General features: G+C 45.8%; 5 protein-coding genes across 13 annotated transcripts; all 5 read left to right on the top strand.

Moving 5' to 3' along the window:
- Positions 1 to 32: 32 nt before the first annotated feature.
- LOC119217072 (uncharacterized) lies at positions 33 to 4,024 on the top strand. 2 transcript variants are annotated; one of them, XM_037470435.2, is made up of 11 exons: positions 35 to 272; positions 932 to 1,261; positions 1,476 to 1,577; positions 1,658 to 1,717; positions 2,047 to 2,103; positions 2,209 to 2,235; positions 2,370 to 2,522; positions 2,607 to 2,654; positions 2,750 to 2,812; positions 3,450 to 3,500; positions 3,578 to 4,024. In XM_037470435.2, the coding sequence occupies exons 1-11, from the start codon at positions 203 to 205 to the stop codon at positions 3,634 to 3,636; spliced, it is 1,020 nt and encodes a 339-aa protein (XP_037326332.2). In that variant the 5' UTR covers positions 35 to 202; the 3' UTR covers positions 3,637 to 4,024. The 2 variants fall into 2 exon arrangements, with proteins under 2 accessions (XP_037326354.2, XP_037326332.2); XM_037470457.2 differs by lacking the exon at positions 2,209 to 2,235 and having other exon boundaries at positions 33 to 272; positions 2,436 to 2,522.
- Positions 4,025 to 4,049: 25 nt separating this feature from the next.
- LOC119217070 (zona pellucida sperm-binding protein 4-like) lies at positions 4,050 to 6,632 on the top strand. Its single transcript, XM_037470420.2, has 10 exons — positions 4,050 to 4,356; positions 4,444 to 4,565; positions 4,645 to 4,747; positions 4,829 to 5,049; positions 5,137 to 5,225; positions 5,297 to 5,430; positions 5,654 to 5,843; positions 5,950 to 6,085; positions 6,170 to 6,248; positions 6,376 to 6,632. Exons 1-10 carry the CDS (start codon positions 4,101 to 4,103, stop codon positions 6,465 to 6,467), a joined length of 1,422 nt encoding a protein of 473 aa, XP_037326317.2. The 5' UTR covers positions 4,050 to 4,100; the 3' UTR covers positions 6,468 to 6,632.
- A 222-nt stretch (positions 6,633 to 6,854) lies between these two features.
- On the top strand, positions 6,855 to 11,592 carry dhx40 (DEAH (Asp-Glu-Ala-His) box polypeptide 40). Its single transcript, XM_037470406.2, has 17 exons — positions 6,855 to 7,269; positions 7,375 to 7,520; positions 7,610 to 7,729; positions 7,850 to 8,086; positions 8,212 to 8,278; positions 8,348 to 8,479; positions 8,620 to 8,719; positions 8,829 to 8,915; positions 9,028 to 9,210; positions 9,301 to 9,381; positions 9,484 to 9,641; positions 10,010 to 10,124; positions 10,289 to 10,397; positions 10,597 to 10,691; positions 10,828 to 10,897; positions 10,986 to 11,214; positions 11,402 to 11,592. Exons 1-17 carry the CDS (start codon positions 7,089 to 7,091, stop codon positions 11,521 to 11,523), a joined length of 2,232 nt encoding a protein of 743 aa, XP_037326303.2. The 5' UTR covers positions 6,855 to 7,088; the 3' UTR covers positions 11,524 to 11,592.
- Positions 11,593 to 11,994: 402 nt separating this feature from the next.
- On the top strand, positions 11,995 to 23,144 carry akt2 (v-akt murine thymoma viral oncogene homolog 2). Of its 4 annotated transcripts, none has more exons than XM_037461768.2 (14): positions 11,995 to 12,357; positions 13,951 to 14,122; positions 14,365 to 14,496; positions 14,580 to 14,691; positions 15,802 to 15,955; positions 16,509 to 16,640; positions 16,778 to 16,843; positions 16,935 to 17,003; positions 17,583 to 17,705; positions 17,822 to 17,950; positions 18,545 to 18,759; positions 19,578 to 19,665; positions 19,748 to 19,850; positions 19,979 to 23,144. In XM_037461768.2, exons 2-14 carry the CDS (start codon positions 14,077 to 14,079, stop codon positions 20,056 to 20,058), a joined length of 1,449 nt encoding a protein of 482 aa, XP_037317665.2. In that variant the 5' UTR covers positions 11,995 to 12,357; positions 13,951 to 14,076; the 3' UTR covers positions 20,059 to 23,144. The 4 variants fall into 4 exon arrangements, with proteins under 4 accessions (XP_037317665.2, XP_037317673.2, XP_037317679.2 ...); XM_037461776.2 differs by lacking the exon at positions 11,995 to 12,357 and adding an exon at positions 12,513 to 12,619; XM_037461782.2 differs by lacking the exon at positions 11,995 to 12,357 and adding an exon at positions 12,717 to 12,735.
- A 1,188-nt stretch (positions 23,145 to 24,332) lies between these two features.
- ccnp (cyclin P) lies at positions 24,333 to 27,272 on the top strand. Of its 5 annotated transcripts, XM_037461798.2 has the most exons (9): positions 24,333 to 24,440; positions 24,836 to 24,964; positions 25,127 to 25,202; positions 25,320 to 25,489; positions 25,596 to 25,694; positions 25,888 to 26,043; positions 26,123 to 26,281; positions 26,385 to 26,563; positions 26,721 to 27,272. In XM_037461798.2, the coding sequence occupies exons 1-9, from the start codon at positions 24,387 to 24,389 to the stop codon at positions 26,887 to 26,889; spliced, it is 1,191 nt and encodes a 396-aa protein (XP_037317695.1). In that variant the 5' UTR covers positions 24,333 to 24,386; the 3' UTR covers positions 26,890 to 27,272. The 5 variants fall into 5 exon arrangements, with proteins under 5 accessions (XP_037317695.1, XP_062417593.1, XP_037317689.1 ...); XM_062561609.1 differs by having other exon boundaries at positions 25,127 to 25,489; positions 25,891 to 26,043; XM_037461792.2 differs by having other exon boundaries at positions 25,127 to 25,489.
- The last annotated feature ends 299 nt before the right edge of the window (positions 27,273 to 27,571 follow it).

Below are 27,571 nucleotides of genomic sequence, written 5' to 3'. Positions count from 1 at the left end.
ATTGTTTTTTTATCTGTTCGACACAACGAGCACCCGGTTTGAATAAAAAAGTGAACGCGCGGCGTCCAAACGTTTGACTGCCTCTCGAGTGAAAGTGAAAGACATCAAAGCCCTTCCGTGTGTGAGCTGTGAGGGTCTTGTGGTTTTGTCCCATGATGCTCGGAGCACACGGCTCTGTCAGCATCTACGCCCTCCGCGCCAGATGCAGACGATGAACGCTCGCGGGTGGGTTCTCCTCTCGGCCCTGCGCTTAATGTGCGTGTCTTCAAATGGTGAGTCCTGATGGGAAATGAGAGAATGACCCTTTTTATTAATATTGTATCACATTACATGTCATTTAGCGGACGCTTTTATCTAAAGCGACTTACAATGAGTGCATTTCAACCATAGGGATACAAACTCAGAAGAACAAGAAACAAGATTTTGATTAACAACTTGATTAACAACTTGATAGCAGCCATTATGAGTACAATTTAAGTGCTGTAATGTTTTTTAGTCAAGGTATATAGTCTTTTGTGTGTCTCTTAAAAACGTTCCTTGAATAGAACGTCACCTATTTTGCTTCATTCAAGTTTTGATTCTCTCAATTTATTGATTTTGGAAATTGTGTGGTTAGAATTTAGATATTTTGTTGTAAAAGCTTGGCGAACCTGTTGCCATAAGGACCAGTTGCTTCTGGTCTACTGGCCTATAATGTTAATATTATATTTAAATCCGTATGGACTTTGTATTTTCTTGTGTCCTTAATATTTTCAAGCTTTTCTCCTCAATTGTTTAAATCCATTTATTCATCTGAAAATGTCGTCACATCCTATTGTTGGAATATCTCCAGTAATAGGGACCAGGAGTTTGTACTGTCGGTCTCATGGTTTATTGAGATAACCGACCAAAAATGGAACCTTGCTCTTGTGTCCCTCTCTTCCCGTCTCAGACGAGCCGAACCTCCATTCCGACGTCTGTGCGAAGCGGACTCGCTCCGCTCATCTCGGCTCCTCCGTGCTCCTGCCGTGCATCTTTGCGGCAAATGATTCCGACCCGGTGATCTGGGCCCACGGGGCCAAGCGCGACCTGGTCCGGCTCAACTCGGAGGGCCGCATCAAGTTCGTGGACCACAGGTACGGTCGCCTGAAGGCCTTTCCGAACCAGGGCTCGCTGGGGAACTACTCCATCCGCATCGACCAGCTCCAAGGCTCTGACCTGGGCCTTTATAACTGCACGCGGGGACGCGGCTGCGTGGAAGTGGAGCTGCTTGCTGAGAGAGGTAAAACAAAAATCATTTCTGTCAACCTCCCGAGGCGCCGCTTCCTCAACCCCCCCCCCCCACCCTCGAGCTGCAGCCCCTCGCAGAGACACGCGGCCTCTCCTTCCTTTCCACGGTCACAAAACCTCGTAGGCCGAAACGCGCGAGGCGGGGGACCCGGTGAGCGAGAGTTTCCTGTTGAGTCTTTTGTAAAAACCACAGCTTCTCTGTGCAGGTGCAGCGGGCGGAGAGAACATTGTGCTGATCTACGCCTGCGTTGGCGTGGCTGTTTTCGTCCTGGTGTGCATCGCCGGCTACTGTCTCATGAAGTGCATGTGTGAGTACCTGTCGAGCCCCCCCCCGATGATGGAAGGAAAAGTCTCATTTCATTCAGCTTTCTTCATTTATTTATTTCAGCGTGCTGTTGTGACAGAAAAATGGAAAATACAAACAACCCTGAAGATGCGATCCCTGAAGGTGAGCATCATAATTTGACATTTACGTTAAAGTTCATGGGAATAAGAGTAAGGTTTAATACAGCGAGCCAATGACTCAAATTAAGTTTGCTTTCAAAAGTTTCCTCTTGAGTTATTTATAAAATGATGTATTTTGCACAGGACGACAGAAAGGTACACGTTAGAGTGTGTAGTTTTGGGAAACCCTTCAATTCACTTTCCTGTGAAGAAGATCACGAGGGGTATTAAATAGTTCTCAATCGCCTCGTGGCAAGAAAGCAAACTATACAGCGTGTTTCCCAAAATGTCCAACTAGTCCTTTAATCAGTAATGTCCAATGTCCCACTGCAGCCGCCAGTGCTCCGCCAGAGGGAACAAGCAGAGGGCCGACAGGTCAACGGCAGAGCGGTAAGAACACACACACACACACACTATGTAAGTGATGCACGAATCAGAACACGTGATATTTCTGTCTTGTGTCACTGTAACTCAAAGTGTTTTCTTTTCGTGCAGGTGAGGGCGACAATAATCTTGTTTATGGTGCGTTCACAGGCTTCTCTTTTCCTTTTTTGTTGTTGCATCCTTTAGTCCAGTGAGTTGCGAACGTCTCTGTTATTTTAACTTGAGCATCACGATTCTCTAAAGATTGTCTCTTTTGTTTTTTCAAATTTCAGAAAACGATGATCAAGACCCATCCATCCAGCAGGATTACTTGAACAGGAATTACTGCCATCCAATAGATCGGCCTCCGCCCACCCAGGGCACCGGCGGGGACGATCCAAACCAGCTGGGGCAAAGTCAGGGGGCCAAACAGGGGTTTCACCGAGGTGCGTCACATACGTCGAATGACCACATATCGTTTTATCACCGTTGTCACGACAAACTGGAGAAACTCAGTCTCGCTTTTACAGACCTCTTCAACAGATTACGGCAAGCAAGCATTGGTCGGCATTATTACGGTAAAGAACGCATCTTTTATTTTGTTACATGCATCATTTTAGCTCTTTCAGCTACTTTTTTTTCCCTTATTTTTTGTTTTTTTTCCCCTCCACAGCTAACCAAATTGAAATGATGAGGCAACAAGCCACATCCGCCCAGGCAGACAATAATAGCGGAGGTACTTTGACCTATTTGATCTTGTGTCATCTCTCAGAATAAATGTATCCGTGTATGGGGCGCGGTTTGTAAAATGTTGCATGTTCAGCAGGACAATATTCACATGTCACTTTTACAAACATTTAGAGACAAAATCATGTAAATACATGCAACAACTTTTCCAAGTACAATTTTTGGCAGAGCTAATTCACACCGACTTGCCATCTTGGCTTGCAGCATGAATTACTGTAAGTATTGTAATTGTCAGTCGTCATGTCTGACGTTTAAACTCAGCATTTAGATTTACATTTAGATTTAACATTTAGATTTACATTTACATTTAGATTTAACATTTAGATTTAGATTTAACATTCAGATTTAACATATACATTTAGATTTAACATTTAGATTTACATTTAACATTCAGATTTAACATTTACATTTAGATTTAACATTTAGATTTACATTTAACATTTAGATTTACATTTAACATTTATATATAACATTTATATTTAACATTTACATTTAACATTTATTATTTAACAACTTTGTGTTACTGCCAAACATTGTACTTGGAAAAGTTGTTGCACCCATTGGCGCCCCATATGCGTGCCGCTTATTGTTTAAACCAATTACAAATGTTCATTTCTATTTTGTAGCAGCAGCAGCAGCAGGTTTTGGGAAGAAGAAGAAGAAAAAAAACAAGAAAAGTGAGCCCTGACTTCCTCTGCACGATGGAGATGAATTAATGCTGTGGCTCAACTGCTGTACTTCTTTTCAATGTCAGATGGTGAAATCCGAAACCCGATTTACAACCAGAGCGCAGAGCAGCTCAACCTCCAGTAGAGAGCGACGGGGCCTTTAAACTGCTTTTCTCAACGCCAAATGAGTCCATTGACTATTCAATTTACTTATTACATCTTGACAAACTTGACACGTTGGTTTTAAAAATCTGACATAGTGTATTTCATGCACAAGAAGCGGCCTTTTCATGTGCTGATTGAGATTTAAAAAACAACAACCTGTGTATGATTTTGCATGTGAGAAACAATACTTTTTTGTCTAAACGCATTGCTTGTATGCTTTCAGTTTGATCTGCTGATTAAATTTTTAAAAAACTGTGTTGGTTATTTTGAACAAACTAAACTCACACCTGCAGAGTCTCGTGTAGTCTATATGGAGTATAAGGAGAGAGCAAACTCCAGAAAACGGCTGATTCCCAGCACAGTTTTTTTTTTTTTTTTTTTTAAACCAATCAAGCCAAATGAGAAACAGCTGCTTTACGTGGGGCAGAGAGTCACAATCCGAAGATGAGGGCCCGCGGAGCACACTCCCTTTTGGTGACGTGCATTTTGTTATCGCCGATTCTTTGGAAACGTGAAGTAAGAGCTGGGGCGAAACCATCCGGAGCCCCGGAGGAACCACCCGAAAACCCGGCAGAACCATCCGGATCCCCGGCGTCCGGCGCTCTGCGCAGCGGCGCGTCCGTGTGCCACGAGGGGTTCATGTCTGTGGAGCTGTCGAAGGACCGCTACGCGGATCTGCCTCACACCATTTATGTCGATGGTGAGTCCGACACCAAAGACGCGTTACGCCGATAGTGACACGGCTTCTGAGGTGTCATCCGCTGCTTGTGTCCAAATGTGCACGCAGACCAACGCGGCGGCTATTACCAAGCCATCGCGGTGGCGGAGCAGTGCCTCTACTCCTTTGGGGAGGCCGAAAGCTTTAGTCTCTTCACGGTCTCGGGCGGTGGATGTTTTGTGAGGAGAGAAGTAAGCTGAAGACTCATTCTTTTTTGTATTTGTGCATGTGCACAAATGTTTTCATACTCTAATCATTGTTGCTCAATAGAAGAACATCACCCGTCTGGCTGTCGTCATCATGGCGCTTGGAGACGAGGGAAGAGTTGAAATTGCAGAGTCGATATCGCTCACCTGTGAAAGTAAAAGGGACGGTATGAGCTCTGAAAGCACACCATGACATCGTGTTTTCGGAATGAAGTCCTTCCTTTTAATCCTCAGTGCGTTTTCTGCAGCGGTGAACAAAAACGATGATCCACAAATGTCAACACGCGGCGTGTGCAACGGGGACGGGTTCCACATCACCGTCCTCCAGAATGCCACCGTCCCGCCTCTGAACCTGGAGGCGGTCTGGATCCCCTCCGGCCAGAACCACCCCAAATGTACACCCCAGAGAACATCCGAGGATGCCGTCACGTTCAGCTTTTCCTTCACGGATTGCGGCACTCAGTCTGTGGTAAATGCACATCGATGACCTCCCATCCGTCTCTGGACGGGTCGGGTGGGGTTATGAGTCGTGGCCGGCTTTTGTTGTGTCTTGCAGACGGAGGACGGGGTCATAACCCACTGGGTCGCCATCGAGGTGAAGCGACATCCGCCACGGAGCCTTGTTTTTCACGACGCTCCTTTCCAGTAAGAGGTCCAAATGCTTCACGTATACTGCTTCGAACCCAATTGCCTTTTTAATTATTATTGTTTTGTAGCCGTACTGTGCATTGTAGCTTTGCACTGGCTCAGGTTACTCAGCTGGGCATTGAGGTCCGGGGAGAAGAATCCGGGAACCCGTCCACACTGGAGAATGAGGCAAATCTGAGGACCGAAATGAGGTTTGCCAAAGGTCACGATGGACAGGTTTTTGCTTGACCTTTACCCTTAAACTATCCATGTCCTAAAATGCATGTCTGTAAGTGATTTTATTTTATATTAAATGTCTTAAACACTTGAAAGAATGCTTGTAAATCCTCACAATGTGTCCATACATGGCTTGAAAATGAATTCCTTTTTTTTTAACATTGGAAAAATATAATGTTCCTTGTTTCTCTCTAATCCTTCAACAACAGACCCCAATTACAAGTCGTTCTATTCCTCTCGGGACCCTCAAATAGTCGCTGAGCTTGGCCGGCCCGTTCACGTCGAGGTGTTCGCTCCGAACCACGAGGACGAGGATCTGGTGCTGCTGTTGGAGGACTGCTGGGCCACGCCGTCCGAAAACCCTCACGACCAACCGAGATGGACCCTGCTCGTCAGAGGGTGAATTCACATGGAATAAACACTTTAAAACAAATATTTAAATCCAAATTAACATTCCAAGCCTGCGCTGTGATAAACCAAAGCTAATCTTTTGTTTCCGACCCAGGTGTCCTTACAGTGGCGATGGCCGCACAACTGTAGGGTTGCCAGTTGTCCCCTCAGAACTGGAATATCCCTCTCTTCACAAATGGTTTGTGGTCAAGCTGTTCTCATTTGTGAAGCCCCCAACATTGACAAACCTGGTATGACAAAGTACAAGGAAAAAAATAAATGGAAATTGTATCAATTTCACTCGTATTAATTAGCTCTTTTAAAAAAAAAAATAGGATTCTCTCCTACGGGTATATTTCCACTGTGACGTAAAGCTCTGCAAAGGACCAGATTGCCTACAGTCCTGCAGCAATGGTAAGTAACGCTGCAGCCTGCATTGACCCTCCTATGAAGTCTGATGAACTCATCTTGTGTTATTGATATGCACATGCTTGTATGTAACGCTGTGAGCATTCATCGTTTTTTTTTCCATGTCTTTCAGGAGAGCGTATGTTAAGGCGAATCAAACCGGGACCAGGACAGGAGGTCCACTACAGTCGAGTTTCTGGTGGACCGCTTCTGTATCTGCTGTAAATAAATCAGAAAAAGGACCACTATTTCACTTGATGTTTGGAAGCACAATTTTTGAACGGTTCAGTTAATTTATGTCTGGGATTCAAAATGAAAATAAATCTTTAACAAACTCGCACCCTTTCCTGCACTGACCCTTATTTGTTTTTTTCGGAAGATCCTAGGTAGGCCATGGGCACGTTGTGTGACCTCATAGGTCATACAATGAGAACATTTCCCATCCACAAACATTAAATTACTTGGCTTATTTTACATTCATATTTTTGGTTTATATAGATCTAAACGTTTGAAGAAAGCTCTACTTAATAACAAATCTTCTGGGCAATTACCGCGTGTTGACAAAAGTGTGTTTCAATAAAGCTTGATTGATTTTCTTTCTAATATGGGGGATTTTGGTCACGTGGCCGCTGCTCGACCAATAGAAACGCCGAATGGGTGAGTTTGCGGAAGTCATCGAGCGAGCGTGTTGCCTTCGCGACGAAAACTTGGATGTGTGCAAGAAGTTGCTGTTTTTATTTCGTTTTATAGTATAAACACCATCTAAACCGATTCTTACGAATTCAACCCGCTCAGCTCGCCGCACAGTTATCCGCTGGTGGATCTCGCGGTACTTGCTCATCCGCCATGTCCAAATCAACGAGACCGGCCTCTAAAGAAAGCGAGTCTCAACAGTCCAAACATCTGCCGATCTACCGGCACAAAGCCGAGCTGATCCAGGCGGTCAAAGACAGCACTTTCCTGCTGGTCAGCGGCGAGACCGGCAGCGGGAAAACCACGCAGCTTCCAAAGTTTCTCCACCGAGCGGGTAAAAAAAAAAAAAAGAGCCTGCGTTGTGTCCAGTCGGGACATGAATGTCCCCCCCATTTGGACTTGTCAACCACGTCCTGTCGTTGTTGTTGTTGTTGTGTAGGTTTCTGTAAAGATGGCAGAATTGGAATCACCCAGCCCCGCCGGGTGGCTGCCATCACGGTGGCCCAGCGGGTGGCCCAGGAGATGCACTGCACTCTGGGTAAAGAGGTCGGCTACCAAGTACGCTTTGATGACTGCACGTCACAGGTGAGAGGACGACTCGTCATCATCATCATCATTGTCCCACTGTCTGGTGCTGAGAATACCTGTTGACCCGAGGCGTGTTTCTGGGCCAGAGCACGGCGGTGAAGTACATGACGGACGGCTGCCTGCTCAGAGAGATCCTGGCGGACCCCGTGCTCTCTCAGTACAGCGTGGTCATCTTGGACGAGGTCCACGAACGCAGCCTCAACACGGCGAGTCGATCCAACAATAAACCCTTATCAACTTTTGTAGCTTCTGCTTTTCTTTTTTTCAGCTAAAAGCATTTATTTACATCAAACTTTCAATGCTCGTGTTTTTTTTTTTTTTTGCAGGATATTCTCCTGGGCCTATTGAAGAAAATGTTCTCCAAGTCTGCCAAGGCCTCCGAGGGCAGATCTTTCCCTCTGAAGGTGGTGGTGATGTCTGCTACCTTGGAAGCGGACAAACTTTCAGCCTTTCTCGGCGACTGCCCCGTCTTCACCATCCCCGGGAGGACTTTTCCCGTCACCTCCACATTCGGGTTTGCTGTCGGGCCCAAAGACATCGAAAGCTCTGGTTATGTAAAAGAGGTACAGAGTTACTTTAAGATTCTTTCAACAATTATTACTCAAGTCAGATTTTTCTTTTTTTTTAATCAATTACAGCATTCTGTTGGTAGTAGTCTCATTTGACCTTTTTGGTTTTTGCCACACAGGTGGTAAAAGTGGCCCTCGATGTGCACACGGGTGAAAAGGCCGGAGATATTCTTGTGTTTTTGACGGGTAAGTCATCGAGCGTTTGTCTTGACGCTCACAGAATCTGTCCCTTTTTAAACCCTCCGCGTTTCACAGGTCAGGTCGAGATTGAGCGTGCGTGTGACCTGCTGTACGAAAAGGCGGAGTCCATAGACTACCGGTATGATGTGGAGGACCAAACAGTGGAGGGCCTTCTCATTTTGCCCCTTTATGGATCCATGCCCACTGGTAAATACCAACCGCTGTCGCGCCTCATTCATCGAAAGATTTAGATGGTAGTTTTTTTTTTTTTCCAAACTAAGTCAATATCTTTCTCTCGTGATGATGCTGCGAAAGAAAACCAAAAAAAGTGGCTGTCCTTGTTGCAGATCAACAGAGGCAGATCTTTCAGCCCCCACCTTCAGGGATAAGGAAGTGCGTCGTGGCAACCAACATCGCAGCGACGTCTCTCACCATCGACGGCATAAAGTGGGTGAGGCCTGTGGTTGTGGACGGCATCACAGATACACAACGCTAACTTTTTTTGTGATCGACATCGATCAAATCGTTAAACCCCCCCCCCCCCCCCCCAATACAGATACATCATAGACAGCGGATTCGTGAAGCAACTAAACCACAACTCAAGAGTGGGCATGGATATCTTGGAAGTGGTGCCCATCTCAAAGTGAGTCGTCTCTAACCCCCCCACGACACCAATGACGTTTTAATAAAGCGTGCCCACGGAGATCTATACTGAAATTATTTTCCGGGGGGGGGGGTGTCTGTTCTGTGATCAGGAGCGAGGCCGAGCAGAGAGCGGGTCGAGCTGGAAGAACGTCGGCTGGGAAATGCTTTCGAATCTACACCAAGGAATTCTGGGAGAAGAACATGCCCGAGTACACGGTTCCAGAGATCCAGAGGACGAGTCTGACCGCGGTGGTGCTCACGCTCAAGTGCCTGGGCGTTCATGACGTCATTCGGTACGCGTTTACCCCGCCAATATAGCTCATCTTTTGTTTTGTTTTTTATGTTATCGTCTTCATCTTCATTAATAGTCTTTTTCTCCCCAGGTTCCCTTATCTGGATTGTCCGGAAGAGAGGTTTATTCTTGAGGCTTTGAAACAACTCTACCAATTTGATGCCATCGACAGGTGAGAAATGATCCGCGTTGACCCGAGGACATGACGCCACAGCAGCAGCAGCAGCAGCAGCAGCGGTAGCAGTGGGTTTAAGTACTGCCGCGTTGTCCGTAGGAGGGGGAGAGTGACCCGGCTGGGCGAGCTGATGGTGGAGTTCCCCCTGCACCCGGGCCTCACCAGGGCCGTGATCAAGGCCGCCTCGCTGGGCTGTCAGGACCTGCTGCTCCCTGTGGCCGCCATGCTGTCTGTAGAGAACATTTTCATTAGGCCAGGTAAGCGATTCAGCTCAACGACAGGTCGGAATAAAAGCAAAGTGGCGTAAATTCCCGGAACTATAAGGAGACAGGTGCGAGAGATGATGTTGCCGAGGAAGACGTTTGATCGTGTTTCCAACAGCCATTTTGCGCATTTGAACTCTTGTCATGGAAAAATCTACTATGTAATATGTAGGAATGCATGTGACGCAGCATTTATTCAATCTGGCTGTCGGAGAAGGAAATAAAGCGGCTGCAGGTAAACTTGGCATTAATGAATCAATGGTGGGACGTCGGCAATGTGAAGAAGACGACAAAAGCTTTCAGACTGGAAATAACACACGCCGACAAGTGCCGCGTGAATACCGACGTCTTGCCGCCTGCAGGCCACCCCGAGAAGCAGAAAGAGGCGGACGAAAAGCACAGGGCGCTGGCCGCGAGGAGCGGCAGCATGAACGACTTTGCCACTCTCCTCGCTGTGTTTCAGTTGTGTAAATCCAGGTAAAGAACTTAACGCATCCCTAACCCTAACGCATTGATCATACTTCTATTTGCTTGTGTTTGTTTATCACTCGCCGTGTATGTATGACTTTATAACTGCGTGGTGCTTCATCACAACTGTCCTAAATGTGAACCTTCCTCCCCCCGCTGCTCTCCCCCCCCAGCGACAGGCCCTCGGCGTGGTGCAAAGATCACTGGGTCCACTGGAGGGCGCTGAAGTCCGCCTTTAGTGTGGAGACTCAGCTGCGAGAGATCCTCCTCCGCCTCCAACAGGTTCCGTTCATTCCCCCCCGTCGACAGCCTCGTGTTGACGTGAACAAGCAACCGTACAAAACGCGTTAGCTATTTTTAGATCATGCCGTCCCCCAAAAATGATGTTCTACGTTAGTTGTGAATATGTATCATTATTTTACTTTTTGACACACTTGTGGGATAATTCATGTGAAAAGAACCCCTCTTTCCCTATTTTCAGAAGAGGGATTTCCCTGTGGACACGTATGATGGCGATAAGAGTGAACTCTTCAGACGATGTCTGTGCACAGGATACTTCACCAATGTTGCCAGAAGGTATCGCCAAAGTTAATTTAAAATTGTTTTCAAGCCTTTTGGCATTTCATAATTATCTCTTGCGTAATGCTTGTTGGTTTTGAATCATTGTTCCGTTTTTTGGGTTGTTGTTTTTTTTTTCCCTCGCTTCACACAGGTCTGTCGGAAAGGTGTTTTGCACGATGGATGGCCACGGCTCCATGGTCCACATTCATCCATCCTCATCGGTAAATGCATTGTCAGAACGGAGAACCCAATACGTTTGGAAGTAAAGCTTTCTTCCCCTTCTGATCGCACCCCCTTGTTTGCTCCAAGCTGTTTGACCACGAGGGCGAGCTGAACTGGATCGTCTTCCACGATGTGCTGGTGACCTCAAAGGTGTACGTCAGGACCGCGTGTCCCATTCGATACGAGTGGGTGAAGGACTTGTTACCTAAACTACACGAGGTGGACGTCTACGAGCTGAGCAGTGTGGCAAGAGAAGAAGTGACGGATGAGGAGATGGTGAAATGGGAGACCAAGGAAGCAGCCAAAAGACAACCAGGTTTTCAGAGTTTATTAGATTTCTATTCTTGAAATGTTAATGTTAAGCAGCATTATGGTTAATAATAGTCCATGCAATGACCATGTAAGAAATGTTTATTCTAGAATTAAAAGGCAATTTGGGCATTTATAATAGTTATACTGAGTAAAGTTATACATAACTAACCAATATATGCCTTTCTTTGCAGAGGTTTCTACTGAAGATGTCATGAAAAAGCTGGAGAAGCGTAACAACGAGACCGATGTCTGCGACGCTCGAGCTCGCTACCTGCAACGAAAGCAACAAAGGCAACAAAATAAAGCTCCCTGACAGAAGAAATGACCGGTTCACACAATGTATGAGCATTTGGAAAATATCTCTGAATAATAAATATTTGTTACATTTATAATGAAAACTATTTTGGTCTTGCTCTCCTTCCCTCTTCACACAAACTCCTGTTGTGGTAGTTTGGTTTTATGGGTCTTTTGTCAAAGTTTGACTCCAAAGGAAATGAGTTGAATTAAATAAAACCTAATTAAGTGGAAACAAAAAATATATATATATATATATAAAGCATTTTAGTCTTCTGTACGCCATCTCTATGCAGCCAGGTTGAGGTCATAGTATAGTACAGGATGTACTCACACCGACCGTTCGGGTGCAGTGGACCCTCTCTCCTCTGACGTCACTTCCTGTTGCGTGCGTCTGCGGGGCTGCTTGTACTGTCTGGCCGGGACGGAGCGCTTCCCAAGCAAAGCTAAGCAGCTCGACTAAAACACGTTAACAACCCCCCCCCCCCCTGAGGAGGCGGTTTTTTTTTTGTTGTTTTTTTTCTTCTTCTCCTCCCGTCCAGGATTTGGAAATTATTTGCACTCGATTTCGAAATACCTATCTATCCAGTCGGAGCTGGGTGGACTTTATCCCTCCCGCCGGCTTAGCAGTTCGCGTCGGTGGTTCCACCGCATCAACACCGAGCACGCCGCTTGCCGTTTTGTTTTGTGAAAGGGGGAAAAAGAAGCAGAGCGCCGGGGCGGTGTGATCATTGACAGAGTTCAATACACACAAGCGAACAGAGAGGGGGGGTGGAAACCGGTGGGAGGCCACCATTTTTGTATTCACAAAGAAAAAGACCAGCTGGGAACCATTTTCGTCGGTGAAGTCGAGGTGAGAGAAGCCGGGGAAGGAGGGGAGGGGGCGCAAATAGCTAACTGACGGCTAACTGACGTGCTAGCTAGCTGTTAGCTCGGGAAGCTATGGTAGCTTAGCTGCCTTGTTTGGTCGTAGTGTGCTGCGTGGTCAGTGTCCTCGCTGCTGTCCGACGAGTCACTTGTCCTCCCCACTCTCCCCCCCCCCTTTTTAAACAAAAAAAACGTGTTTTAGCTATTTATCTGCGGGGGAAGCTGACGACCCCGCTTGTGATAAGAAGGTAGGGACAGCAACGGTCGACTTTGCGCCAGTTTGCTGGGTAACGTTGCGCTGGAAGGAAGAGGATATGGAAACGCTGCGTTGTTGTTTACTCTGGACGGCTCGTGGTCGTGCTGGGTAACGTTAGCGTCCGACATTGAATAACTGCGCTAATCCAACGTTGACATGTGGGGGTCGCGACTTTATGGTCCCCCTTTTTTTTAATTCTTTTACTCGCGTGGTGCTAACACTGTAACGTTTAAAACAAGAACCGCGGCAGAAGGCCTGGTTGTTAAGACCATTACACGTTAAACTGCTGGAAGTTACAAAGTGCAGCGAAAAGCTGTTTCATTATTAATACTGAGCTGGAAATAAAAAAAAGCAGTAAGTATTTCTCCTGCCATTTGAATTGTTTGCTAGCTGAAGGTGTACAACTACAAACATACCGTGGATTCACCTGCGGTGGCCATAACAAAGTCTGAAGTCGTGGGAATCCTTATCTGTTTTTGTTTTTTTCAATCTTTGTAAACAAAGCAGTTTAAACAGGCTTTCTGGCGAAGGTGTGCACTGGTAAGATGAAACCGCATCACTCTCGCTGAAATACTTTGAAATTCTCACAGTATCTGTTGATTCAAGGTTGACCCTGAATCTCCAGGGCCTCTCCACAGACATTCTGCAAGAGCTTTGAGGGACTATTTAATTAAGGGTTATTACAAAGCTCTGCACCCTTTCGGCTAATTGTTGGATCAGCGGCGCATTGGATTGGGGATTTTACGTGGCATCAATACAGTAACAATATCTGCCGTATTTAGACATTTTATACGTATGAAAGACCGTTACCAGAGTTGGGTGAGATGATCCGTTTTTTCTAGTTATGAAAGTGCCGTTTTGGACGTGTCAGATGATCAGATGCAGGTGGTGAGCTGACATGCGCTTTTCTTTTGTTGTCGAGTTGTGTTTCAAGGCAACAGGGTGCCAGAGAAGGCGAGGAATCTAATCAAGCGCACTGTGATGACAACACTCAGATAGGCATCGAGAGCGGTACACAGAAAGTTCACTTTGTTTTGTTTTCTTAAATTGTTTTCTGCTGTACGTGTTCCCCTGCTATAGATTATTTCCTTGAAGGCCAAATTTCTAGCTTTTTAAAATATTTCAAAAAACGATACCCTCGTATTGATCAAACTGACATTCTGTCACTATTGTTTTACATTCCCTCTCGTCTGAATGGACTTCGTGAGGTGTACATGTTAACACTACACACGGCTACAATGAGCATTGCTTTTGGATTTTACGGGCAGTTTCTCACGCGTTTTGTGTTCTGCATTAACATTTCTTTCTGTTCCTTTCCATCAGGTATTCACGATACAGTTTACTTTTCTCCGAGCCACTGTAAGGGACTTGACCAAAAGGAGCAGTTTGCACAATTTCCACTAGCTTGTCTGCAGCCCCCTCCCGACCCAGACAGTCTTCTGCCCCAGCATGAATGAAGTCAGTGTTGTGAGAGAGGGATGGCTCCACAAGAGAGGTAAGGGGGGGGCTTCTTGTGTTTAACGTCAATCATTGAATTCTATATTAATATGATCCATGTTAAAATCCAAAATTTGAGTATCAAATACTTCACCTGTAGTTTTGTAAAGGTGTCTTGTCAGGTTAGATTCCTCATTAATGGAGAACAGCTGTGCTCAGGTTACTTCAGTCACTTCCAAAAGATTTCCACTGTTGTAGCGGTGTGACGCATCAAAGCCAAACATTAAGTCTGTTTTCCAGGTGAATACATTAAAACATGGCGGCCTCGCTACTTCATCTTGAAGAGCGATGGCTCCTTCATCGGCTACAAAGAGAAGCCCGAGGTGTCCAGTGACCACAGCCTGCCACCGCTCAACAACTTCTCCGTCGCAGGTCGGGTTAAACTTCAAGATGTTTTGTTGTTTGTTTGCAACTTTAGTCTTTTGGTGTTTGCTAATGTTTCTGCGCTCTTACAGAATGCCAGCTCATGAAGACGGAGCGCCCAAGGCCCAACACATTTGTTATTCGTTGCCTGCAGTGGACCTCTGTTATTGAGCGCACCTTCCATGTGGACAGCAACGCGGAGAGGTAGAACACCTTCATTCCATGGGTTTTGGTGTATTTAAAAGGACTGGTCTCTTTGGTTGAAAGGGGCCTTGAGAAAATGTACAGGGTGTTAGCAGTGGGCTTTAGGCCATCGCATCTGACAAACCGACAGCATCAAACAAAGTCTGTCTACACTGAAACAGCTGAACAAATTATAGCTAAATCTCCTCTTCCTCCTCAAACTTGACAACAAATCTGTTCACGCGAGAGAAAGACTTGTTACTCCGCTATGTCCACGCCTAGTACATTTTGTTCTGCTGCCTCCTGCTCCCCATCATTTGCAGAGTGGTGTTTCAGAACAGCCAAACTTCATTATCAAGTTGAATTTATTTTTGTTTCTTTTGTTAAACAACTGAATGAGTTTTAAGAAGTTCAAGTTTTGTTGGGGATTGGGATTTCTACCCAGGAAAACTTTTCTTTTTGGGACACCTTTGCACTGAAATGCAAATTATGTGTCATGTAATTTGTGTTTGACCACATCATAAACATACATATGGGTTAAAATAAATGCATGTTCAGATTTAGCGAGATTAGTTAGTGTGCACATATTTTAGCTGGCGTCTATTGTAGATTAGAACGGATAAATTTAAAGTGTCTTAAAGGGGGGGAAAAGGTGTAACGATAATTAGTTTCACATGAGTTAATCTTAACCTATATTGTAAGGACAGACACACCCCAGGAGCAAAATAGAGGTCCTTTGTTCACTAAATGCAGTGAAGTTAGCAAAGGAAGGAAAGACATCATGCTTTAAATACAAATTAGTGCCAGATTGGTCCTTATTATTTACCCTTAACCCAAGCAATCGTCATGGAGTTTTGTTTACATCGACTCTGCCATGCGTCAAATCCCCGCAGCCCCTCAGATTATCCCCTACCTTCTACGCTGTGGTTGCTAGACTACCGTTTTCCCCGGAAGATATATTTTTGGAACACCATCTGAACCTTCTGTCTGAATAAAAAGAGTTTACCAAAATATGTCACTGCTCAGTACAACTTGTACCCTAAGGCAGGACTTCTGCCAATTAAAATGTTTATAGAATAGAGCCAGTAATGCCGATTCGATAGCGGTAATGTGTGCTTTCTTCTGGGTCAGGGAGGAGTGGATGCGATCGATCCAGGCGGTGGCAAACAGCCTGAAGAGTCAGCAGCACGATGAGGAGCCCATGGAGATTAAATTTGGCTCACCGAGTGACATCAGCGGATCCGAGGAGATGGAGATTGCTGTGTCCAAATCCCGCACAAAAGTGGTCAGTATTTGCACAAGCGGTGCCTGGCAGCTCCGTGTTTGCTGTGTTTGTCCAGCTAAGCTCAGTTGTTTAAACTTTAAGCCTCTTTCTCAAAGCTTTTTTTGGTGGGGCAACCTTAAAATGAGTCGAGCGCAACATTAGCGTGCAGCATGTCAACGGCTGATTCTCTTTACGGATTTTTGATGGGTGCTTTTACAGACTGAATCTTTTCCCTCTTGTCGGCTGGCTTTGTCCCGCAGAGTAAAGTATGTAGAGATGCAGCGTATAAACAGTTATACATACTGCATGCGTGCATACTTTTATGTTTGAACCAAGGACTCCTAAATCTTCTGCTTGATGCGTGTTCTATCATAAGAGTAAAAATATGTCTCCCTTGCTTGAGACAAATGTTTTTTTGTGTTTTATAATACATCATGTGGAGTGCAACAACGTCAGCACAAGGGACAGTAAAACAGCCCCATACTCATCAACTACCCAGTACATTTAAAACACAGGTCATCTTGTATCTTTATATTTTATACAACACATTTCCTTCTCATCTCTTTCCTTTTAGAACATGAGTGATTTTGACTACCTGAAGCTGCTGGGAAAAGGGACATTTGGTAAAGTGATCCTGGTGAAGGAGAAGGCCACAGGGATGTACTACGCCATGAAAATCCTCCGCAAAGAAGTCATCATTGCTAAAGTTAGTGCAGTGATATTGTGGCGTTGAATTGTTTTGGAAAAACCTTCGTGATTCATTATTTATCATGTGGTCCTGCTCTAATTGCATATGCCGTGTGTGTGTGTGTGTGTGTGTGTGTGTGTGTGTGTGTTCCCTAGGATGAGGTGGCACACACGGTTACAGAAAGCAGAGTTCTTCAAAATACGCGACATCCCTTTCTAACGGTGCGTTACGTTGTCCTCATTGTTTCCTAAATGAAGGAGCCATTTGTTGAGGGAAATACTGTCGCTAATATTTGTTTCCCCTCCTCTACAGACACTAAAATATGCATTTCAAACGAACGACCGGCTATGCTTCGTGATGGAGTATGCAAATGGGGGAGAGGTACGTTTTCCTCTTTTCTCATCTGGCCTAAAAATGCGAATGGAAGTTACCTGGAAAGCCTTTTGGAAGATGGCTAAATGTAGCAGCAGAGGGGGGGGGTGTCAGAAGGAAACCCAACACCTTGTGATGCATCAGTTTAAGGATGGCGTGCCACCTCACATGTTTGCTCTGGTTAAAATAGAGCCCCGTGCATCTGTCCGGTTTAGAGTGATTCTTTTTGGCAGGTGTGAAAGCTGCCAATCAAACGTAGGTGCCGATAAACAACATGACCAAGACCCCCGCTCTATAATTATAAAACTTAAATTGCTATAATATCTCTCTGAAGTGAATGATCTTGTATTTGATTTATTTAAGCCATGTAAATTCATTGGTGGCCTGAATAAAGTGACGCAGGGATCCCTCCATAATAACTCTGGAATATTGAACGATTCCTATTTTTTAACCTAAGCATTTATAAAATGCTTATAACCCAATTATTCCTCATAATCATGAAAACGACCACAAAGAAACCTTTTCTATGCTCGTATATCTCAAAGCACATGAGGAACAGCTTTCGTCTTCTTTTCTACTCCTTTTCAGCTCTTCTTTCACTTATCGCGGGACAGAGTGTTCTCAGAAGACCGAGCCCGGTTCTATGGGGCGGAGATCGTGTCGGCGCTGGAGTACCTCCACTCACGCAATGTAGTTTACAGGGATTTAAAGGTGAGGCACCTGCTTACTGTGACAGTAAAGACTTCCTTTCCTTGTGAATAACCCGGAGGGATATTCCTTGACATACATTAGTACAACTCAGAACTAATTAGTATTTTCCTGCACAGCTGGAGAACCTCATGTTGGACAAGGACGGCCACATAAAGATCACAGACTTCGGGCTGTGCAAAGAGGGGATCACAGACGGGGCCACCATGAAGACCTTCTGTGGAACTCCGGAGTACCTGGCGCCAGAGGTGACATGACATCGATATGTTGTGTGAACACGACGATGTAAATGAGTTAACTGGCGCTAACGGGCTGGACGAGTCAACCAGGGAAACTTATCTTTGATAAGTTGGTAGTTTTTTTTTCTTAATATTATATTAATATGATTTCAGAATATATATAATATTAGATTTTGGTATGTAATATGACAATATGAAACAAGTAACTATAATGGGAAAGCATTCTCAAATTCAATACTAGCTTAAATGTCTTAAAACATAAATACATCCATATCCATTACTTTACATGTCATTTTGCTTTTGTCCAAAGCAACTTACAATAAGCCCATTTTAACCATAAGGATAAAAACCCAGAGGAACAGGAAACCATATATTCCTACATATAGTAGGAATGTCATCTGCTCTGTCCTGGTGCGACGCTATTTTTCTTGGACTAAAAGAAAAAAAAACATCTTGACATGTTTTTAAAAACATGTTCTGTGCTACGCTCCTTCACCATTAGGCTGCTAACGTCGGCTCAGGAAGGATCCAGAAATTTGACGAACATCTACTCTCTGCCTTATTTACGGCTCACCTCTCTGGTCGTCTGCTAACCCCATGCAGGTGCTGGAGGACAATGACTACGGCCGGGCCGTGGACTGGTGGGGGCTGGGCGTAGTCATGTATGAGATGATGTGCGGCCGGTTGCCCTTCTACAACCAGGACCACGAGCGTCTCTTTGAGCTCATTCTCATGGAGGAGATCCGCTTCCCCAAGAACCTGGCTCCTGAAGCCAAGGCCCTGCTGGCCGGCCTGCTCAAAAAGGACCCCAAACAAAGGTGGGTGCTTTGTAGCGGACCCTTTTTATTCTAAGTCGTCGGTACGATTATGAATTGATTGCAACTTTTCTGGGTGGTGGAGGTGGGTAACGATGAAGCAGTAAAAAAAAAACTGAAGCCTTTATAACCGGGCACTGATTTAATACATGAAGGATACATTTGGATCAAAGTAGGAACATGATCACGCAACAACAGTGGCTCTTTTAATGGTCATTGGGAAACCACCAATCCAAAATTATTAGTTACAAGGTTACGTTTTCCCTAAAGACACTTTTGAAATATGAAGATGGCAACATCAGAACACAACTGTGGGACAATTGTTTAATACTTAACACAATTAATTAAGGACAAATAAACACTTTCTCCCCATGTTGGGCTCCTAAAGATGCTGCACTGCAGCTGGAGAAAAACCTCTTCTTCCGTGGCTTTGCGCCTCGTCTGCAGCCCTCGATTAGTTTCCACCGCGCTCGGGGGGGCGCCACACATTCAGCTATCAAAGAAGTAACTCCATTATTACGCCTTTTGTTCCTCTTTGATTGGTTTTGGTACCGGGTATTGGCCATAAAAAAAGGCAGTAATTGATTGTTGTTTTGGTCGACCCCCACTGTGTGTGGGAACACCCGAGGAGCTGCTATTATTAGCACATTGAACACCGCCTGGCTCACCAGAACATGCACCTGTAGGCAGGAAATGAGCACTAAATTTGTCCAGAAACTGGTAATTGCAAAACGGAACAATAAGCACTTGTTGGATATTGCTAATCACCGGTCTGATGAAAAGGAGGGTGATGATGGTAGTGTTTTTGTTTTTGCTTGCAGGCTCGGAGGCGGAGCAGACGACGCCAAAGAAGTGATGAGCCACAAGTTCTTCACCTCCATCAACTGGCAGGATGTTCTTGAAAAAAAGGTGAGCTACCGGCCCAAAAAACAACAACAACATTTAAAGTAAGTTTCAGAATGTAAACTGACTTTTGTTTTCTTCTCCTCAGCTCATTCCACCCTTCAAGCCGCAGGTAACATCGGAGACGGACACGCGTTACTTCGATGACGAGTTCACAGCACAAACCATCACAATCACGCCCCCGGACAAGTGTGAGTATATCCTGCACTGCCGTTATCAAGGTTTTTAAATTAGGGATTTTTTATTTGATTTTATTTTACACATTCATGTCTGAACTGGTGGATGCATTTGTGTTTTTTTCTCCCTCCCTTTACTCCAGATGACAGTTTAGATGCCGACGATTCAGATCAGCGCACGCACTTCCCTCAGTTCTCGTACTCTGCCAGCATACGGGAATGATCACTGCGACTCTTGAACAAGCAGGCAGGCTAACGCACGACCACAATCCCACGTACACACTTGCACTGCTGGGGAACGACACCAAACCAAAACTGGCACAAGACACATTTTCATTCAGTCTTTAACGCACGTGCACACACACACACACACACACACACACACACACACACACACACTCGCACTCACACATATATCCTGGCTAATCAGACAAGACGAGGCTCATTGAGTATGAAGTGAACACACAGGCCCTCAGCAGGTGTTTGTGTGGGTTGACTTGCAGCTTTGTGTTTGTGCGTCCTTTGGGGGGGGAGGGGCGGGCGCTTTGGGCTTCCCTGCAGGACCCTTTGCTGCACTACACTGGGACATCACATCAGAGCCTTGACCCTTTGAAAACCAGGTTATGCCAGCAAATACCACCTCGTTACCAGCTGTACCCGTGCTGCACACACACACACACACACACACCCCAACCATGCATAGACTGCATATATATACATACATGCAACGTACTTGATAGAATTTTAAAAAGCATAATCAAAATTAGGAGAAAAAAAGATTTGGGCAAAAAAAAGAAATTGTTACATTGATTGTTACGGTTTTAAAGGTCAAGCCATATTTCTGCATTTCTTTTGGGGTTTTTTTTTTATTTTATTTTTTTAACAAGTGCTCTTTCTGGAACTTGCTGTTACAAATCAAGTGTGGGACTGTTCCGACAGTCTGGGAATTGGGGGGGAGGGAGGAGGGAGGGGGGTGTTGTGCAGTGTTTGCACTGCACGTGTGTGTCTGTGCGTGTGTAAGCGAATCAGCGAGAGGATCTGAATGTATGTGTGTGTGTGTGTGTGTGTGTGTGTGTGTGTGTGTGCACACACTAGAGTGCAGCAGTATGAACAACCATTTTGATTCTCAACCATCCATTTGTGTCACTTTTCATGCATGTTTTTAAACTCTGAACTATTGCTGGAATATCGACAAGAAGACACTTCACAACAAACTCAATGGCCTTTTTGTTTTTAAAGGGAACAAGCATGTAATTTATGATCGCCGTGACCAGTTGGCGCTGAAGACTCGGTCGGAAATAGAAACTGGGATCTCTTGCATGGCTACGCTTTGCTTTGAAAGCTGCATTCATTAATTTAAAGCGATGCAGCAGTCGGGTTCGTAGAGTCCAGACGGACTCACCGACCAACTGGCTGCTGGTTGGAGGTGTGAGAGTAAGTTCTCATTAAAGGCCAGTCCCTGTGCGTCGAAGAAAGAAAGAAAGAAAGGAAGGAAGGAAGGAGGCTGTGTACACTCTTCACACCGAGCAATGTAGACGCACACAGCCACTCGCTGTCCTCTATCCAGTAATTCTCACTTTTTAGCTGAAGGGAATTAGGCACCAATTTTTTTTGTTCAGTTTCTGTTTGTAATATCAATGTAAGTTTTAAAGATATTTTTGTTCTTTTTTTTTTTTTTTTAATGGTCCCATATTTAAAGAATGAGAGTTAAATTGTTAAGTTTCAGGACGGTGGACTTTTAACACTTCCAATGATTCCACGTGTGATGTTTAGGACCTTTTTGTTTGTGTTTCCTGTAATGCTGTGTTGAGTCACTTCAATCTGCGTAGTTGTATATCTGGAGCAACAACCTGCAGGTTGACAATCCAATTAAATGCTGGTCGACCAACCTCCAACCCAGTGGGCGGGCGGGCGGGGGGGGGGGAACCCCAATCAAAACATCGGCCCGACGCTTCGTTGAGTTGAAATGGGAATCTGCATACTGTGAGTCGTGACGGCACATGAGACCACAGATGCTTGCTCATATGAATGCAAGCATTTTCTGTTCCACGTCGCTGGAAGAGCCGTTGGTTTCTGTGTGAGCATCCATAAAGAAACATCATGATCTCTTTTCGTTTGTCTTTGTTTTCATTCGTTGATTTTGATCCTTTTTTTTTTTTGCTTGTCCATCTATTTCTCAAATTCTGGAAGACACATCGTCTTGTTTAAGTACACATTATATTAAAAAAATTATATATTAAAAGTTTTTAAACTTTCTTTTGTTATGTTCTTCATTTCAAGGGGTTTCCATTGGACGAATGCTCATTCAGCTTAAAGTATTATTAGGAGTAGGTCATAATAATTTGATCGTTGTTGGATCACGACTACAGTTTAAAGAACCCATCTAAACGTTTTGCTCCTTTTTTGAAAAAATGTTTTAACAAACTAGATCAGACCTGTCCTTTAATGTACACGGCACCGTGGAGAATAATGATATGAATAATAAAGTGGTCGTCTATTCTCTTCAGAGCTCTTAGGCCCCGGGTTCTGTCAGCATTCTTCAGGAGACCCCTCATGTCCCACATTCTTGTTTTTGTTCAGTGTGTGTGAGCGACTGGGAGGTTTTTGAGTGAAAGCGGCGACGAGCAGCAGCAGCAGCAGGTTTTGTGGACTCTTTGTCGTTGGGCAGCAGGTGGCTTCCAGCTCCTGCAGACGACGACGACGACGACGATGATGATGATGATGGTGATGATGCAATCAAATGGCTTCGATTTGCAGTTCACAACTCCAGCACCTCTTCTCGCCGGCTCAGGCATCGCCGTCACGCTCTGGCCTCGCGTCCTGCTTCAGGGGTCAAAGACGGCAGGATCGGACATCAGAACCACCGCACTGGTGGACTCCACTGTGGATTTGCCTTCATTGCTATCACGGGGGGGGGGGGGGGGGGGGTGCTGCTGAACTTATTGAAAATGTTGGTTGTGAAGCCATACTCTGTACCTCACTGCTGGCCACGCTTTAAGCAACGCTTCACAGCTGAAAACATGCAAGTGAATACCCCTGACCTCCTGTAGGCAAACACAGGCACAACAAGTGCCTCCTCAATATTGTGTAAATACCAACAAAAAAAAGGAAATCGCTTGATGAATGCAGCATTCGTAGAGCGGGGGAGGACTGCAGCTTTGTAGTATTGATTTGCAGCTTTACAATGGTTACCTTGCTTCTCTGTGTATTTGAATGTGATCAACAGTCACGAATGTCACACCTGATGCAGATGTAACTAGATTTCTTTTGTTATTTTTTGTTGCTTGTTGCTTTTAGTAGAGGGGGGGGGGAGAAAGCAATTTTTAATGGGAGGTCATTGTCCTGGTAGACAGTTTCAGCCCCCCCACACCCCCCCCTCCTTTGCAAGACTTTACAATGTAACGGGTGATACCTGCTACAAAACGGTAGCTTATAACATTTGCAACTATTATGTGCCAGTAAACATTTTTACTGAAATAAAGCTTTGTGTGTATTTTTCATTACTGTGTACACAGTCAGCAGGGCTTAGTGAAGCGGATCGTCAATGTAACGTGACCAAGGCGACCTCAGAGATGTCATGTGGTCAAATGCTTCAGATCGAGCGCATCCAGTCCCGGGTTCAACTAAAGAAACGCCTGCTCCGGACTCTGGGCCTTTTATTTCTAGCTCCCGTCTTGCAGTGACCCCCCTCAACGCAGCAGCTCCAGTTACACCACGCAGGAGCTCACAGCTCAAGACCACGTCCCAGCCTTCATTCAACAGCCTTCATGAATTAGCCCAATCGTTCAGGTCACGGGGGGGAGGGGGGGGTCATCGCCTGGATGTTCTGGCAAACTTTGAGATAAACATTGCGAAGCCTTTTTTCTAGATATATGTTAAAGCAGTTTATTTTTTGATCCTTTAATCGGGAACGTTTTAGTTAAGAAACAGTGAAATAACAAGATTTTGTGTGTTTTCCCCACACAAATAAAATGATGGTTATTATGGGACAGCTTTGAAACCGAGTTTAAGGAGATGTTTTTAAAAAAAGTATTTATTAGCAGTCAAATTAATCTAGAAAATGTTACAGGAAACTTGATTAATAGCCCAAAGAGTTGATATTTTAGAAGTGAATTACCTCTTGAATAACAAACCGTAGTATTGTTTTTAGCATTGATTGGAATGCACAATTTAGAATATGATTTACATAATCTTCGAATAACTTTTGGATTATATTATACTGCTCATTTTTTCCTGTACACATGTTTATTTTCAGTAATCAAAATATCTTTTTTTTTTTTTACGTTGCTCACATTGAGCAAAGCGGGGTTCTATCTTTTTTTTTTTTTTTTTTTTTAAACCGCGACCGGAAGTCCCGATCTTACCCCCGTTCACCTTGACGACCCCAATTAGCGAGGCCCACCTGTGCGTCTTCATTAGCGGCCGTCAGTGCGGGGCCGCTGCTCCCTCCCGCTCTGCTCCAGGCCTCACCCCCTCCCCTTCCTCCCCCCTCCTCCCCGGGTAAGTAGCTCCAGCGGCCCCGGCGCGGGAACTCCTCCTCCGGCTGTGACCATGGCGAGGACCGGCTTCTGCGAGTCCAAGCCCCTGCTGGACTTCCACAAGAAGGTGAGCATCAGAGGGCTCTGCACCTTTAGCTCACCACCCCCTATTTATTTCTAATAACCCCCCCCACATGTTTTATTATTCTAAGGCAGATTGGGGAATGGTATTTATTGAGCTATCAAGTTAGGAGACAACTTGTTAATTAAAAATTAAAAACCGTTTTTATCAATTTAGTCAGGATCATACTTTAGTTTATTTTATTTAATTCCTGGCTTCGTGTTTACGTTGCCAGGAATGTAATTGCCTTCACCTGTCCTGATCCCAGGTGTGTCAGAGAAGCTGATTAGTACGTTTTTGAGCACATTCCTCGCCTTAATGATAACTAACCAGCGGTCGGGTCGCCCCTGGAATCGTTGGGCCACGATCACGTCCGTATCAATTGGGCTCTCTGCTGTCAGGCGGACGAGAGGCGAGCCCCGCTCAGAACCTGGTCCAATGCCTGCGGGCCCGTCGACCGCTGCCAGCCCGAAGCAGAAGTAGTAGAGTCCAAGATGGCCCCCGTCAAAATGGAGCCGGAGCGCAGATGGGTGCGTCCTTCCTGCTCGTCGTCCTCACCCAACGCATTCAACGGCGTCTCCAGCTCTCGGGGCCCCTCTCTTTAAGAGTTGGGCCCGCCGCAGCGTGGCCCGAGCATTTCCTTCTCTCCCGATCGATGCATTTCCGCTTTACGGCGTTGCCTCTTTCTGCAGGAACGGAGGTTGTCGGCGCAGACCAGCGACGGCATCATCATGGGCTTTCACGATGACTGTTTAACGCAGTCCGCCGGTAGTGTATCCACACCAAAGATTGCCCCCCCTCCCCAAGGTCTGCGTATAGATAAAAGATTTTCCTTGCATGTGGCCCCGTCTCCCCCTCGGCCTCCTTTCCCACCCTGCGTGGCAGATGGGTGTGTGGAGGAGCGCATGCTGCTCCTCCCTCACGGGCTGCAGGGTCTACACAGCCTCCAGGCGCTGGTGCCCAGCTTGCTGCGCCACGAGGTGGAGGCGGCACTGGAGAAACTGGACCTCGCGTGGGACCGGGCGTACGCCTGGGATATGTTCTTGGACATGATGGTGAGGGAGCTCGTGTGATTTGAGGAGCAGATTGGCTCCAATTTGCACTGAATCTCTTTTAAATATTTAGCACATGCCTCCTGTTTTTTTTTTTCCCACCCTGCAGAGAACTCAGACACGAAACTCCTTTCCCAACGCGGACCTGCTGTCGCATTTCACCGACGCCACTCGTTCTGTCCTGGTAGACTGGCTCATTCAAGTACATGTACGTGTTTTCCGCTTCCTCAACACACGGCTGCCTGGCAAACCTGATTTTGTTAAGGTTGTCAAAAGTAATGCACAAAGTTAGATGGCTTTTCTGGAAAAGGTGACCTTTAAAAAAAAAAAAGCTGGTTCTTAGCGACTATCTTAGTGACTGTGATTGACCATCTCGGCGGCCTGGTTTCACCTCCTCCAAGGAGATGATGCATTTTCAGGAGGAGACCCTCTACCTGGGCATACACCTCCTCAACCGCTCCCTGCGTGAGGTCAAGGTCTCCACGGTCAACCTGCAGCTCCTCGGCATGGTTTGCCTCTTCCTCGCTGCAAAAAAGGAAGAGTGTCTCCTTCCTGAGGTAAGCTTGCCCCCCCCCCCCCAAACTATAGAGCCACAGTCTGTTGAACCTGGCTGCGAGGCTCTTCTTCCTCTTCCAGGTGTCCGGACTCTGCTACCTGATGGACCACACCTACACCAAGCACCAGCTGCTGCGGATGGAGCGCAAGGTCCTTTTCGGGCTCAAGTTCGATTTGTCCTACTGCCCTCCCCTGCACTTCCTCCTCCTCCTCGCCTCGGTGGCTCGCTGCAGTGCCAAGGTAGAGCCGCCGCCGCGCTCTTTCATCCGGTTTCTCCGGGGTGTGCAGAGGTGTGACGTGTTGCCTGTGCCTTACACCCCCTCCCTCCCTCCCTCCCTCCCAGGCGGTGTGGATGGCCCGCTATCTGCTGGAGCTGTCCCTCCTGGAGGGCCAGTGTGTGGTGTTCCTGCCCGTGCAGCTGGCGGGGGCGGCCCTCTTTGTGTCCCGCCAAGTCTTGCAGGAGCCCCCGACGCCCGGCGGGGAGGCCGCGTGGTGTCTGGCCGCCAGTGTCAATGTCGGCAGGTGAGTCTTTTTATTTATGACCCTTATCCAATGCAGCCCATCTTTTTTTAAAATCCTAGTTACGGAGCTGTGGCGCTGACGTTACATTTGCAGGAACGTGCCTTTTTGCATCCATCGTACCGGTCATTTGAAAACGTGCGCTTTGTGTTTTTGCCAGTGAGGCCGCCATGGTCAGGATCATGCACATTCTGGCCAATGCTGCGTCCAAGGCCCACACCCGAGAGACCTGCGCTACTTTTATTAAATTCTCCTCCCCAGAGACCATGCAGGTCAGCAGGCACCCTGGTCTAAAGACCGCCGCGGGTCTGCTTGGTCTATGCACTTGACGTCCCTGAATCGCGGGAACTTAATTATACGTTTGAAGCTTCAAAGTAGAGATCCCAGAGCCGGGTGGCTTGAGGACTTGACTCCGACGCGGTCCAGGCCTCTGAACCAGGGATGTAAAGTCGTTGCTGTGGATCCTGAAGAGTTACCGTGGAATCGGGTGAGGAAGAAGTGTGAGAGATGTTAGTACGAAACATTGTTTGACAAAGGATTGTATGTGATTTAGCTAACCCAGTGGCACACCTGTTTTATGATCTTATCTTGCAGCCGATTTAGAAAATATTTGAATTGTATTGATTTGTCCTTGTCTTGTCATTTGTGAAAAGGATGTGGGCTGTCTATGAAGTTATTATAAACATTTTAATGTAAAAATAAAGTGTCTGCTGCCAAGTTTAAAGGTTTTCAGCTCTTTATTTGTACAGTTCTACAAGACAACAGAGCCCCCTTCTGGCTGGGAGAAGATTGCCCAGATTTTGAGTTTTATTTTTGACATTCATTGGCCAACAAGTCGAAAAACTTCACAAACCAATGATGATTCAGATTCCTTCTCCTACACTGGCTACCGCGTTGCATCCTGGTCCTAAACCTGGCCACTCCCATAAATATCCTCCACGTGTCATTAAGCAACGTATCAGCAAACTATCCCAACGAACCGAAACGTATACAAAATGTGATTTTTATTTT

This window comes from Pungitius pungitius, chromosome 3 (assembly GCF_949316345.1).
Source record: "Pungitius pungitius chromosome 3, fPunPun2.1, whole genome shotgun sequence".
In the NCBI taxonomy this organism is placed as follows: Eukaryota; Metazoa; Chordata; class Actinopteri; order Perciformes; family Gasterosteidae; genus Pungitius; species Pungitius pungitius.
Note: the sequence above shows the minus strand (reverse complement) of the source record. Positions and strands in the feature narration are given on the sequence as shown.